We start from the raw sequence: 13,122 nt of genomic DNA, 5'->3' as shown, positions 1-13,122 counted from the left end.
AAATCCATGACACTTCACAAATGTTATGTCCAAAGACCCCCGATAAGTAGTTTATATTTGCGTACACAGTAGCATTACACATACCACACGGTGTAGGCGTGGACAATTAGTGGAACAGTTCCTTGGATATAGGTTATTTTCACCAATAAGGAATTGAAAAATACCTATTTTCCCCATTCCCACGGGGGTGTAGAAAAGGATGGAATACTCGAGGGACCTTATTTGGTCCTACTGCAGCAACCCTGGGGCCGGTAATTGCAAGGACGAGATTCTTGCGATTGTGGAATCTCGAGCCATGTCACTTTTCCAAAGATCAAAGTTTCAAAACTTGCTGAAACAAATGGAAACAATCATGGACAAATGCATAGATTGTCGAATACTGGCCCAAATCCTCCTTCTGTTGCAAGAACTACTACCCAAAGCCAAGCCGGAAATTGCCCTTGTATGGAATGCAAACCCCGAACGGAATTTAAACTACAAGAATTTTGCCCATGAGAAAAAAGGTCAAAAGATACGGAGTTGTACGATGTGTCATTTAGTACAATCCAGCTCAGACTACTTGGAAAGAGAACTGGGCAATAAAGGTCCAACCTCAATTTTCACGGGTGAATCTACGAATTCTAAAGAGAAACGGGACAACAAAAAAGTCGAGGCAGATGAAGACCAGCCCCGTGATCTCTTCCTAAACTGCGTTCTCTGTAGATCTACAGACATCAAGAGAATCGTCCTGTCCTGTGGTCACCCCATTTGCAGAGCATGTGGATTGAAGGCTATTGACAAAATCAAATCTTCTCCAGAATCAAACCACTTCATTTGTCCTGTGGATCGCAACTTATGTGGACTAGCATCGTTAGAGACAAAATTAGGCAAAGTGGTTGAAAAGCCAGAAGAGAAATCACATCAGCGACGTAGCCGTTCGACCATGAGCAGCAGTATGAGTAGCAGTAGTTCGAAAGATGATTTAGAAACTACTTATCAGCAAACCAAGGATGAGGCATGTTTCATTTTTACACATTTACTTAATATTCAAACCATGCAGGTTGAATTGAATTAGTACATTCTTGTATTTTAAATAAATGGCAGGTGGTCTGTCCTCGATGCAAAGCAATAGTTTATCTAAATTCAAGTCACGAGAGGCTGGCAGAATGTCTTTCGTGCAAACTTTGTTTCTGTTCCAAATGCTTTCAACCTTTTCATGGAAATATGACCGACTGTTCCACGACACGTGGGACCAAGGGCGTGGGCGTCGAGAAAACAAAAAAAATATCAACTTCAAGTTCCAGCAGCAGTAGCGCTAATAACACAATGGATCACCACCATTCGGAGTCAGGAGCTAGTGCCAAGCAGTACGAAATAGGTGAAATGTTGTTGGTCATTGATTTTGCATTTTCTTATAAATACTTACAAAACCTTTCTCATCGCTTCACTATAAAGATTTCTACAAAGACTCGAGCCATGATTTATTCCGACCAAATGAAATTCAGGCTGCATTTCAACCAGTCAGCGATTGTCAATTGGTAGCAGCTCGTGTTTCTGAATGGCCGTGGGAAGTTGGCTCCGTAGGACTGACCCCCTCCCTCCAGTACCCGTCTCCATATGAAAGCCTTCGGGTTGGCCATTGGGTGGAGGATGAGATTTTGGAACGAGTCATGCAAATCATGATTCACCAAAACCAGCTTCAAGAGGTAGTCGTCGTTCTGGAAAGTTTCGTAATGACTTGGGGCCTTCGTAAAAGTCAGGGAGCAGATGAACTTGCAAAGTACACAAACACATTCATATGTACTTACATAGATAGTACAAATTACAATGCATATATGTATACATATATGCATGAACTGGTTCGTGGGTTTACAATAGTTTAAATAAAACTTTAAATAATAATTTTTACAGGATATTGCAAGAAAAACAGATATTTGAAAAAGATTTGGCGTTTGTCCTAATCAATTCTGATGCCAAAGGTCACGGGGGCCACTGGATTTTAGGCGTAATAATTATCCCCAAACAGAAAATTTTACTCTTGGACTCGGCTCTCGTTCTGTCAACTACGCACTATCAAAAGTTTTTCTTTGGACTCTTAAATATCCTACACATTGCACATAAAGTTCAAGAATGCAACAACAAGGACGTATTTGATCCATCCCAATGGAAGCTTTTTGTTAGTTTGGACGCTATTCAGCAGAACAATGCGTACGATTGTGGACCTTGTGTCGTCTGTAATGCGTTTTCCTTAGCCACCTGTGGAACTCAGTTGGACAGAAGACCAAAGAGTTTTTTGGTTCGAGAATGGCTTTACCACACTTTGGTAAATTTTAATGCGAAGCAAGATGATAAAAGAGTTGGTACAAGATCAACTGGTGGTCTCACTTTTCTTGACACAGAGCTACCTCGCAAAAACAGTACATTTGCTCCATCCGGGCTTATCATTCGATTCAAGTTTTTTCAAAATTCTAAATTAGCCTAAATGCTTTAAATAAAAATTACGTATCAATTATTTGAAATTATTTTTTCCGCACTGAATTTATTAAAATTACATAATATAAATGAACAGCAATTACATCATTTCATGAGAATCCGTGTATGCAAATTGAAATTACAAGTAGACAAAGTTGAATCTGGAAAGAAATTGTATTGATCCATATCAGATGGGTTGTCAATTTAATTGATTGCTATTTTTGACGTAATAAACAGCCAGAGAGTTAACTCACCTGCAAAGGGCCTGTGGCAAAGATGAGATAATGGGTCCGTAACCTTGGGAGTTATCATACAGTTCGAATAGGGGGGCAGCCACCAGCTTGTAATTCTTGGGAACCGCAAACAGTGCTACAATCCCGATAAGCATACACTCATTTAGTACCGAGGTCAAATTCACATATAATTCGACTAGAATATTAAAGTGCTACACACAAATATTTAAACTATAAAATTATGTGGTTGTGATATTTGGTAAATATTTAGACAAATAAGGTTATCTTAAGCGCCATCGTAAATTTTTTCAGGACATTTTTTCCCACTAGGTTTTTATATAATAAAAGTACACTTTGCACAGTACATATATGTACAACTGAGAAATGAGTATTATTATAATTAAATATCGAGATGATTAAATGGCAATAATTTTTACTACACACGTACTAAATATGTACGTATTTACGTATATGATTCGGATACAAAGACTGGAAATCATATATTCATATATGATGTATACATATACATATATATGGATCTGTACCATCAAATGCCAGTATAAATTTGTATACTACTATTTACTACTAATCGCCTCATAAATTTATCATTAAACAAAAATAACTTAAAAATATAAAAGTGTCGCAAATTATAAGTTATCTATACGACTTAAAAATTGAAAATCGCTTAATAAAATGAAAATCCAATACCAACATTATGCATAGGTACCACCTATTAGTCTAACAATCTGGATGACACTGGGTCATCAAGATTATTAAATACTTTGCTGTTGATTGGGTAATTTTTCCCATATTTATAAGTATTACTACTATAACGTTGACGTGGAATATGAGCTAATTGAAATCCAAGAAAACATGTATTTACTTAGATCTATTTTAGAAATCTGCATTGTTCTTCATTCATTTATGTATATACGTGTAAAGATATATATCTATCCATAGATTACAATTATACCGCAAAAAATGGTGGAGACCAACAAATAATAAATGCCCTTAGTCAACCTTTTCGGCTTGAACGCTCAATATACTTTCGAGTATTATCCCTAATAAAAATAGTTATATCAAAAAATCACAGAATTACAGTTAGTTTGAGAATAATCATATCACATTATCGTTACATCGTATCACACAAGTTTCAATGTCGAGTTTGTTATCATTGACTGCCACGTGCACAATCCGTTCACATTATAATTGTACAAAGCTATTTTACACGACAATGACGATACATAACGTCACCATGTGACGGTCACATAGACTACAGGTCTTTATAAAACGGCTAAACAGAAAATGCCGCATTGCAGAAACGTCTACGTATATACGTACGTCATGACTAGATTATTAAACAAGAATGTCATTCATAGCAGTAAAAAAATTTGGTACAACTCTTGGACTAGATCAGAATGGAAACAGTTTGAAAGCTGATAAATTAAGGATCAGACACAATGATGACCCTCCAATATCTTTGTCACCATAAGTTTCAAGAGGAAAAAACTTAATTGACAAAGCACTTTAGTAGAGTAAATGTTTGCACATTATAATTGATTACAGTCTTCATCAGCGTGATACATAAATAATCCCTACGAAACTGCAATCGATTGATCGATAGCCACCAATTACGGTCCTTGCTTTCTTTTCTTTAGGCATGGCAGCAAAGTAGAGCAGAATGAAACTGGGTCCACTCTGTCCAAAACACAACCAGTCCATGTCATTCTCATCAAATATTGCACACGTAAAAATTATCAAAAGTAAAACCTGGGATAACTTCATTCATATATACATTTACACAAAAAAATATAATTTATTTAAATGATAATTAATTTGACAATCGTAATATGTTTCGTTGTTATCCCAAATTGTACATGCAAAATATCCGAGCCTATATAGCCTGAAATAATGCTCTCTCTTGACCTCCATGTCCTGGTTGCTACCTACTTGCTTACCAAAATGGTCATCACATCCTTCCTACTAAATTCATGCCTATGTGTTACCTACTAATGTCAGTAACTAAGAAAAATTGACCGGGACACACTATCAACAGTACAAGACGATTTGCTACTTGAGGGATATTGAGGGTTTTATAGAAACTAACTAAAAACGGTCAGCTATTATGTCAACAAGAAGTGAGTGATAGAAATTTGGAAACTCATTTTGTATTGCCTATTGGCTACGACCTACCTTTTTCCTGGAGTTGTACCAAGAAGAGTTTCTTGTGTTCCTTGGGTTTCGTAATATGAGGAGGTACGTATGGATACTGGGGTGGTTCAAAATTAGGACGCCACCAGTTGCCAATTGTATCCTCAATCACCCATTCCTGTGCAACACCATCTTGTCGCCCCAACGTCTGTGGAATAAGGCACTTTTATTGACAGAAAAATTGAATGCAGGAAAACATGTTCATAATAAATGCATATTACTATACCTCAGTCATAAGCCTTTTTAATCCTTCAATTTCATCTTCTCCTGGGTTTAGCTCACCTCCAGGTCTAAGCAATAATGTACCACATTACGTTTAGGTAGAATAGGAAATAACAATTGAAGTCCACTTACAGTTTAAAGAACGTGGTTCCGAGTTGGAGGAGAAGAACATGAGGTAGTCCGTGTTCATGAACAATAAGCACTCCCTCAACAGAACGTCGCATCCCAATTTTATCAAATTCGTCCCGCATTCGCTGGAATCGTGCCGGTACTGAAGGATCTTTCTCATAAAGGGGATCTTTGGTTCCGAACGTATAGTTAGTCAAGGGATACCTGCATAGCAGAGTTAATCGGTACATATATAATATTCATTAACACACAATAATCCAGTCTTCGCAATCATATGCGTAGACTTTAAAATTAGACCCACTAACTAGTCACATTATAGCGAATAAACTCACAAATGAATGGTCCGATTAATTGTAAGGGGAGCAATGTTGGCAACAGTCCCATTCTTGGCCACGACCACACCCGTCGTCCCTGCCTCGACCTTCGTGTTCACTGGCCATCCTGTTCGCCGTGTAATGGCAGACATTTTATTTCTGTACATCCAATTCAATATTATGACAATGATTATTAATGCATAGAAATCATCATTCATTAGGTCCCAACAAACCACAATTTGATTTCGCAAGGACAACATAACTTTATATTTAAGAGAAACAATACAATCATATCATACCTCAACTGTTGTTTGATTGAATAATTACTTTGTGAAAGATAAGATGCAAGTCAAATCTAGTAAGGCATACAAACAGTTAATGGCATCCAGTAACTGGATTCCAGTTTCGTAAATTACGAATCGTAATATTTTACAACTTTACACTGACTGACCGAAAATGCGTATAAATAAATTTGAGTTTATTTTTCCCTTCAATTAGCAGTAGGATGGCTTGTCGGGTTGGTTTCAGTTCTAAAATCGAAGCTATTGTTAATTAGTGGATGAGTGGAGAAAGCAAGATATTTATGATTAAAGTGATGCTAATTAATTAAGTCCTTTTTGTTTGTTAGTCCATGGAGTAAGATGGGAATATGACGCCACCGGAGCAGGGTTGAACTTGCCTCGCCAAACAATGCTCGCTCAGCCCCACGAGCATTGCATAGTACGTAAGCAACTAAACATTCGGCATTGCTGCAGTAATTAAATGCTAGCGACCGACATGTTCTCGAATTTGATCAGGATATTTAAGAAAAGTAAGGAAACATGTAAATGCACTTCATCTTTAATAATTGGCAGGATAAAACATAAGTAACCTCCCACAGAAATAAAAGTACATCTTTCTTCGTTTTATTTATTAATCTATCTATGTATCGACGGTATAAATCACATGATTGTTTCATATTTCAAATGAATACGACTATGAATGATTTACATGCGACAGACAGGTCTAATTTATTTTAGGTGACATAAGAGCTTCATTCAGTCCTGAATGAAGTATTCCATCCTGAACGAAAACTTAATACTCAACAAAAAACCAGCAGGCCCTAGAACAGGGATCAATAATACTGGAATTAATATCAATATAATAAACATAAAACATAAAAATTATTTAACAAGTAGTGCCCAGTTATTTGGATTGTTATATGCCAGGAGGATGGGAAGATGGAGGAGGAGTGAGTAGGAATGGGGGAAGATCGACGTGGAAATGCTTGACCATTGTTGAAGATACTCCATCATGTCTTCATGCGATGTGTTTGACGCATTTAAACCACGCAGAAAGCAGGCCTATATATAAATGCAAAAAGGGAGAAATTAGCTTTACTCGAATACATTGTGCCATTGATATATGATTGAATGAGTAATATCAAACAATGGAAAAATAAATAATAAAGTAGAATAATTTTTACAGATTTTAAGTCTTCAATCTTCAAATTAAAAATGCCATCCCGAATCATGACGCCATCCATGACATGGAGCATTTCCGCCTTGTCATATAATCTTCTTCTGCTTAGGTAGAGAGTGTGAATTCCGTGCATTCGACAGAGTCCTTTCACGTGTGGACCGTATATGGCTTGCAGGCTGAATGGATCAGATTCAAATAAGGGCTTGATCTCCATAATTTCGCGAGGCGACGGGTGACTCCCAGAGCCCAACTTGTCTAAAACTTGCCGACACTTTTCCTTCATAGATTTATCTCTTATCAGCTCGATGTTGGCTTGAAGAGAGCGAAAGACTGGACGATAATTAAATAGTTTACTTTGATGGAGATCGATGGCGAACTGAGATTTTTGTTGAAGAGACCAAAAATGTGATGATAGCAGTCTTTTCGGAAAATAATAACTATATTAGAGAGATAAGACACATGTTTTAATTAAAATAATACAATGTTCAACATACAAACTTACAACTCAAGAACTACTTACGCAATAGGAAACATGATATAATTCATGAAGGGCAAAGCAGAGATTATAAGGGTTGGAGCAACTCTCGTCACTTCTTTTGGCATTCTGTAGTAAATATCTAATTCGGTGCTATTGAGATTGCGAATCCCATTTGATGACATGATTACCTTGCCAGATATTCGAACATAATCGGCAAGTTCTTTAGCAAATTCCTATGTAATAAATAATAGTTCATGACTTCATACTATAAAATATATTTGCGTGAATTAGTAATAACTCTAATAATGTGTACCTTGACTCCAATCGTAAAAACCCTGTATACATTCATGGCACCTGGAAATTTTTTCTCGGGAAATTTTTTGACAAATTCAAAGAACTTGAAAAGGAAGAATTTGGTAACTTTTTTTGGTTTGATTGGTCGCGGTGGGGTATGAGGGGCTGTTGGCGTCGATTTTTGTGATTGAGATGAACTAATATCCGACAGATGAGTTACAGGTGATTCTCTATTTTGGCTGGACCCTGGTGGGGTCGTTGAAGGTATCGATGGTAAAATATCACTGGATGTCACAGCTACCCGTTGAATTTGGATAGTAGTCGATCTTTTTTCTGTGTAGCACAAAAACAATAATAATTCATTTAGTATACTTAATTGTGAATAGTAAAACCTAACGTACCCTTATTAATGTTAGAGACCGTCTCGAACTTATCACGGACTCGATTGTCTGCTAGGTGACTAGACGTGTGAAAATTACTACAGGAAATTACTAGACTAGTATTATTATGACGAGATATGCAATTTTTAGAAAACATGATTTGATCCATCCGGGTCAGAATTTGGACTTGGGTTCCTCCAACGCTAAACCACGAGGATGACGAGGACAACCTACATAAACACGTCAGACATTTAAAAAACCAGGAAATTTATATAAAACATTAAACTCTAATGTGAGATGAGACCACTTACCATCTTTTATTTTGAAGTAAAGTTGTAAAAAGTAAAACTTGTTGTTGCCTTTGTCGTGAGGCGGTTACCCCATGTCGGACAAGATTAGACATGACCGTCGTGTGTTAGACTCACGTTTTGCGATATTTCAATTAAGTACTAGATGATCATCCTAGTACTTCAAAAGGTCAAACCATAATTCTACTCCTAATAGAACTTCAGAGATTAGATTAGAGGTTAATCAAACTAATCCAAACTTTGAAATGTTAGCTCCTTTGCCGAAAAGTGTTTGTTTGGCAGACAGTGGGGAAATGCGATATTCGTCTCCGTTCGACTCACACGCAGTATGTTACTCACAAGTATTGTAATCAAGGCTGAAAGAGTGAAGAGAGTTGAGAATCTCAACTTGAGATCAATAAATATATTAATGTATTTTATTTTTAATCAATCTACGCAATATTTCATCATTTTAAGCAGCGCACTATTAATTCCATTTATGTCAACTAAAAATTTAAAAAAAAACAACTACGAATACTATATCGAGTTCGAGTATTAGACGCCTAAACCTAGATAGAATAATAAGAATATAGAAATTTTAGAAATAATCGAGAAGAGCATTGAGCTTGAACATAATATACGAAACGAATATACGATAACGGCAAGTTTCAAAATATTCCAACTGGATTTACTCAAAATTTGAAGATATTTTTTAACATGAGCAATATAAAGAATGGTAATGGATTTTGCACTCTGTTAGACAAAATTTGTCTGACAAATCACAAATATATAATGCCAAGTTTTCAAATTGTTACTTATGGTTACAGGTTTATCATCACCAACGTCTTCGAAATGTCCAGCCTCAGCTCTTTCACTTCGTCCAATTACCAGCAAAGGATACTATTATCCTCCGTCGTTTGCACAGGGGTCGACAATTAAGCACTTTAGAAGGCCACAATCACAATTGCCGTCCTTGTCCTCTATTACTAGCATAAGACCGTCGTTGAAGATGCAATCCCGACAAAATTCGATATTTCCGAAGATTTATACACCACTTTCGACAACAACCTCCTCCAAGAAATGGGTTCGTACAGCCGCACCATTGCCAATTAGAGCAGGAACGCCTATCATTGACTCCAAAGTTTGCTCCTCTACAAATGTCGACCCCGTCATTAGAATCCCAGACATGTCGCATTTTGGAATGGAGGGGTCCACTTCTGGTCCTTTAAAACCGATTGTCCGTCTCAACAGCAATCAGGCTCATCGCATGGAAGTTAAGTTCAAAAAAGCTACAAATTCTCCTTGGTTCAGGTCAAAGTCGTCTGCAGTTGCCCGTTTCCATAAAAATGGTAGCATGACAAGGAAACGTCCGTCAAAACAGAATTTTAGTGTGAGAAAGTACTCGCTGAGAAGGATACGAAAGTCATCAATCTCATCAAATTCACCAAGATCTAGACGATTATCTGCTGCAATTCCATTATTAATTGGAGGTGAGAAACCCACGCAAATAAATAATCCATGCTTTATGAGACATGGACTGAATTTTATTTTACCAAAAGTTAAGAATATATATTTGTATTTGTTACAATTAAATATTTTAGGAGGGGAGGGTTCATATTTCAAGTCTAAAGAATTTATAAAAGATAAAAAGAAATGTAGCAGCACGCCCAGTCGAAATACGAGTTTCTCGATTCAGAGTGGCAGCCCCAGGAAGCTATCTCAAAGTGTTCGTCGTGCCACGTAATATTTCAAAATTAGTTTCTAAAAATATTTTCTTGAGTTTGATCGAGAGTCCATTTTCATTTCAGGAGGGTGATTCAAAGGTCGAAAAAGCTACTCAATAAATCTAAAAGGAAAAAGAATACGTTTTGCATATTTTTCAACAAGTTTGGAACATGCAGAAGAGGAACGGAATGTTCCTTCATTCACGATCTCCGACAAGTTCTAATTTGTTCAAGGTTTGTACCACACAGCGACCGAAATACAAAGTACATAGTGTCTTGTAGTTAAGCTGAATCGATTGTAATTTTACCAGGTTCCTGGGTACAGGATCTTGTACAAAAGTCGGATGTTCATTATCTCACAATGTGATGGTTGGAAAAATCCCCACTTGTCAGTTTTTCAATGATGGAGTTTGTGTGAAGGAAAATTGTTCATTTCGACACATTCAATCTAGTGGCAAACGTGTTTCCCCGATAAAAAAGAAGCGTATTTCCCCCACCGTAAAATATATTTAAATTAAGATATTAATTTATTTCGAGATAGTACTTCATGTGAGATTGAATTTTTTTAAAAATCAGATTCCAATGAAAAATATGTCGACGGTTCCAGCAGAGTTGTCAAATTTGAGGTGCAAACCCTACCATAAACGAGAGGAGAAGAAAGCCATCATCGAGGATGCAATCGACCCTGCTATTTCGTCACGATATTTTGATAACTCTCCGGCTTCGCAACCAATCATCTCCATTATTCCCAGGAGACCCAGAAAGGAATTAAACGACAAGGATGCGTTGTACTTTCTTGCTTCTTCTTCGGACTCGGATGCTGAGAATATGGATGATGATAAAATGCAATGTGATACGGCAAAAGGAATTATGTCTAATGGCAGTGATAGCGAATTTAGAAAGTGTAAACTTAGTAAGATTGGTGAACATGTCAATGATAAATTATTTGCCAGTGCTGTACAAGGAAATGGTAACATTTCAACACGTATAGGTGCCTATAATGTTAATACTGGTGTTGCAGGTTGTACCACTAGTAGTGGTGATAATCGGAGACAAAAACTTCTGGAGAGAATCACCAAGTTCAAAGAGAAGCCAACTACTAGTCACAGTGCTGATACGGGCAATATACCCTCGGCTAAACCTAATATTATGATGCCGACATTTTTTAAATTTAGCTAAATCATATTTATTTATTTATTATGTAAAGATGCAATTTTTTAATAAAGCCGAGCGGCACCCAATTTTATCCTTAAAGAAACCCATCAAAAACTCTTAAATTAATTATCAAGTTCCCAAGATAATCACTTTTAAAGGCGTTGTCCTGCATATGTCTTAACGGACGGAATAGTCCAAATAGCGTCCTTTAGAGTTCGCATAACTGGGTATTGGTCGATGACACCGTCTCCACCGTCGAATTCCTCCTCCACACTGCCCAGAAGTTGGGCAAGCATCACATCCGGAAAGGTTAGTTTCTCTCCAAGCAGATAAGGACCTCCATATTTCAAGTGGCACCTCGAAAGTTTCTCAAAATAGTTTGGAAAATGTGTGGTCACTAAAGCTTCCTTCTGGACAGCTTTCTTTTGGTCGTCACTGGACTCAAACTCGTATTTATACCACTCTGAAATATGCATGCAAAGTGCATTTCTATGTACGTAGAACAAGACGCTTATACACATACATATATATTATTCAAAACTAACCATCCAATAACTCCCCAACGACGTAACCCACCTCGTCAATATGTGCAGCTTGATAGTGGTCATTGCTGTAAAATCCAAATTTCTTGGCCAAAAATCGGATGATTGCCATAGTCTGCGTAATCTTGATGTTAGATGGATCCGAATGATTCCCGTCTTCTTCTTCCATGATAACTTCCAACATGGGAAGTTGACCCCACGAAGTGCCTATTAATATTTATTCGTACATTATGCTATGCATATGTATGTCTACGACTTAAATATATGTAAATATGATTATTTTTATTATGGCTCATGAGTTGAGTGAGATATCAATTTTACAAAATTATATAGTCGTTTCTTCAACAATCTTTGTTGTAGTTCAATAGAATTTCTCACTTGATTTAAAACTTGGCCACTCAGTCGCGTCTATTCGCAGGTCTTGAAATGGGACCTGAGCTACAGCAAACATGAGGCGAATTTGCTCTGCTCTTCCCCGGATATTGAAATATGTCAGTTTGTACTTTTCAGAAATAATCCTTATTTGCTCCATATTTTGCTATCCGCTCGTTAAAGGCTATTCCTTAATAAAGCACTGTATATGTAGAACGTATTTATATAAAGTAACACTCAACAATTCCTTTTGCATATGCTATTGCATGCCACTGTAGGCACCACGATGTTCACGATGCGGATGATTTTCTCAAGTATGTACATGCGACAGGAAACCAATAACCACGAAATTTATCCTGTGAAATACAACTTGCGTTGTAATATGTATCATGTTATGGAAAAATCAACGTGAGCCTTTAATAAGAATTGCGTTCTTGGAATAAAACTTTTATTCGCAAGACTGGACTCGGACAATAAGTGTCGCCTGTTAATATTAGTATGTATATATTTAATGAATGTGATGACAATGTCATCATGACATCGTGATCAATAGGCATGAAATTTGAGCCATTTCGTATTTCTCAATTGTTGGGCTCGTATATTACATGACAAAGAACTTATGCTTTTTGTTGTAAAAGCGATTAAGGTGATCTAATCATCTCACAAAAAATTCGTCATTGTTACTGACTAAGAATTTTTTTGTTGCAAAGAAATCAGGCATTGTGTGACTGTTTAGTTCGTCACTGTCAGTTGAAGAACAATATATATATGTATGATAATCTTGTAAAACTTTTTTAATGACATCACAACATGACTGCATAGATCATGTATATAAGTCATGGACGACTATAAATGATCTCATTGGATTT

The 13,122-nt window shown here is 36.8% G+C and overlaps 5 protein-coding genes across 9 annotated transcripts; 2 read left to right on the top strand and 3 right to left on the bottom strand.

Annotated features, from left to right (window-relative positions):
- The first annotated feature begins 53 nt into the window (after window positions 1–53).
- On the top strand, window positions 54–2,498 carry LOC110850705. Its single transcript, XM_022098228.2, has 4 exons — window positions 54–994; window positions 1,084–1,357; window positions 1,435–1,759; window positions 1,891–2,498. Exons 1-4 carry the CDS (start codon window positions 200–202, stop codon window positions 2,459–2,461), a joined length of 1,965 nt encoding a protein of 654 aa, XP_021953920.1. The 5' UTR covers window positions 54–199; the 3' UTR covers window positions 2,462–2,498.
- LOC110850715 (cleavage and polyadenylation specificity factor subunit 5) lies at window positions 2,499–6,238 on the bottom strand. 3 transcript variants are annotated; one of them, XM_022098239.2, is made up of 8 exons: window positions 6,012–6,235; window positions 5,860–5,915; window positions 5,579–5,719; window positions 5,250–5,450; window positions 5,122–5,185; window positions 4,878–5,043; window positions 2,706–2,820; window positions 2,499–2,612 (listed from the first exon to the last, which is right to left on the bottom strand). In XM_022098239.2, exons 3-8 carry the CDS (start codon window positions 5,710–5,712, stop codon window positions 2,591–2,593), a joined length of 702 nt encoding a protein of 233 aa, XP_021953931.1. In that variant the 5' UTR covers window positions 5,713–5,719; window positions 5,860–5,915; window positions 6,012–6,235; the 3' UTR covers window positions 2,499–2,590. The 3 variants fall into 3 exon arrangements, with proteins under 3 accessions (XP_021953931.1, XP_021953940.1, XP_035710393.1); XM_022098248.2 differs by having other exon boundaries at window positions 5,860–6,235; XM_035854500.1 differs by lacking the exons at window positions 2,499–2,612; window positions 2,706–2,820 and adding an exon at window positions 2,937–4,382 and having other exon boundaries at window positions 6,012–6,238.
- A 205-nt stretch (window positions 6,239–6,443) lies between these two features.
- On the bottom strand, window positions 6,444–8,747 carry LOC110848636 (LETM1 domain-containing protein 1). 2 transcript variants are annotated; one of them, XM_022095897.2, is made up of 6 exons: window positions 8,485–8,744; window positions 8,195–8,403; window positions 7,813–8,126; window positions 7,542–7,732; window positions 7,026–7,458; window positions 6,444–6,903 (listed from the first exon to the last, which is right to left on the bottom strand). In XM_022095897.2, the coding sequence occupies exons 1-6, from the start codon at window positions 8,574–8,576 to the stop codon at window positions 6,724–6,726; spliced, it is 1,419 nt and encodes a 472-aa protein (XP_021951589.1). In that variant the 5' UTR covers window positions 8,577–8,744; the 3' UTR covers window positions 6,444–6,723. The 2 variants fall into 2 exon arrangements, with proteins under 2 accessions (XP_021951589.1, XP_035707075.1); XM_035851182.1 differs by lacking the exon at window positions 6,444–6,903 and having other exon boundaries at window positions 7,179–7,298; window positions 7,376–7,458; window positions 8,485–8,747.
- Window positions 8,748–8,854: 107 nt separating this feature from the next.
- LOC110848621 lies at window positions 8,855–11,442 on the top strand. 2 transcript variants are annotated; one of them, XM_022095886.2, is made up of 7 exons: window positions 8,880–9,196; window positions 9,288–9,950; window positions 10,062–10,200; window positions 10,269–10,418; window positions 10,496–10,682; window positions 10,761–11,097; window positions 11,206–11,442. In XM_022095886.2, the coding sequence occupies exons 1-7, from the start codon at window positions 9,178–9,180 to the stop codon at window positions 11,361–11,363; spliced, it is 1,653 nt and encodes a 550-aa protein (XP_021951578.1). In that variant the 5' UTR covers window positions 8,880–9,177; the 3' UTR covers window positions 11,364–11,442. The 2 variants fall into 2 exon arrangements, with proteins under 2 accessions (XP_021951571.1, XP_021951578.1); XM_022095879.2 differs by having other exon boundaries at window positions 8,855–9,196; window positions 10,761–11,442.
- On the bottom strand, window positions 11,365–12,730 carry LOC110848645 (S-crystallin SL11). The gene is made up of 3 exons (XM_022095909.2): window positions 12,260–12,730; window positions 11,885–12,088; window positions 11,365–11,802 (listed from the first exon to the last, which is right to left on the bottom strand). Exons 1-3 carry the CDS (start codon window positions 12,411–12,413, stop codon window positions 11,492–11,494), a joined length of 669 nt encoding a protein of 222 aa, XP_021951601.1. The 5' UTR covers window positions 12,414–12,730; the 3' UTR covers window positions 11,365–11,491.
- Window positions 12,731–13,122: the final 392 nt, after the last annotated feature.

Source organism: Folsomia candida, unplaced genomic scaffold (genome assembly GCF_002217175.1).
Source record: "Folsomia candida strain VU population unplaced genomic scaffold, ASM221717v1 Fcan01_Sc001, whole genome shotgun sequence".
Taxonomy (NCBI): domain Eukaryota; kingdom Metazoa; phylum Arthropoda; class Collembola; order Entomobryomorpha; family Isotomidae; genus Folsomia; species Folsomia candida.
This window is presented reverse-complemented; position numbering and strand designations above follow the sequence as displayed.

Coding starts and splice junctions, on each gene's coding strand:
- LOC110850705 (XM_022098228.2), top strand. CDS start 200: ATGGAATACTCGAGGGACCTTATTTGGTCCTACTGCAGCAACCCTGGG. Junction 995..1,083: donor ATCAGCAAACCAAGGATGAG/GCATGTTTCATT, acceptor AATAAATGGCAG/GTGGTCTGTCCTCGATGCAA. Junction 1,358..1,434: donor TGCCAAGCAGTACGAAATAG/GTGAAATGTTGT, acceptor TTCACTATAAAG/ATTTCTACAAAGACTCGAGC.
- LOC110850715 (XM_022098248.2), bottom strand. CDS start 5,712: ATGTCTGCCATTACACGGCGAACAGGATGGCCAGTGAACACGAAGGTC. Junction 5,044..5,121: donor TAAAAAGGCTTATGACTGAG/GTATAGTAATAT, acceptor CTTATTCCACAG/ACGTTGGGGCGACAAGATGG. Junction 2,613..2,705: donor TTGCCACAGGCCCTTTGCAG/GTGAGTTAACTC, acceptor ATTTCTTTCCAG/ATTCAACTTTGTCTACTTGT.
- LOC110848636 (XM_022095897.2), bottom strand. CDS start 8,576: ATGTCTAATCTTGTCCGACATGGGGTAACCGCCTCACGACAAAGGCAA. Junction 8,127..8,194: donor GGTCTCTAACATTAATAAGG/GTACGTTAGGTT, acceptor TGTGCTACACAG/AAAAAAGATCGACTACTATC. Junction 6,904..7,025: donor AGATTGAAGACTTAAAATCT/GTAAAAATTATT, acceptor ATTTATATATAG/GCCTGCTTTCTGCGTGGTTT.
- LOC110848621 (XM_022095879.2), top strand. Junction 9,951..10,061: donor AATTCCATTATTAATTGGAG/GTGAGAAACCCA, acceptor TAAATATTTTAG/GAGGGGAGGGTTCATATTTC. Junction 10,419..10,495: donor CAAGTTCTAATTTGTTCAAG/GTTTGTACCACA, acceptor TAATTTTACCAG/GTTCCTGGGTACAGGATCTT.
- LOC110848645 (XM_022095909.2), bottom strand. CDS start 12,413: ATGGAGCAAATAAGGATTATTTCTGAAAAGTACAAACTGACATATTTC. Junction 12,089..12,259: donor GTGGCCAAGTTTTAAATCAA/GTGAGAAATTCT, acceptor AAATATTAATAG/GCACTTCGTGGGGTCAACTT. Junction 11,803..11,884: donor CGTTGGGGAGTTATTGGATG/GTTAGTTTTGAA, acceptor TGCATATTTCAG/AGTGGTATAAATACGAGTTT.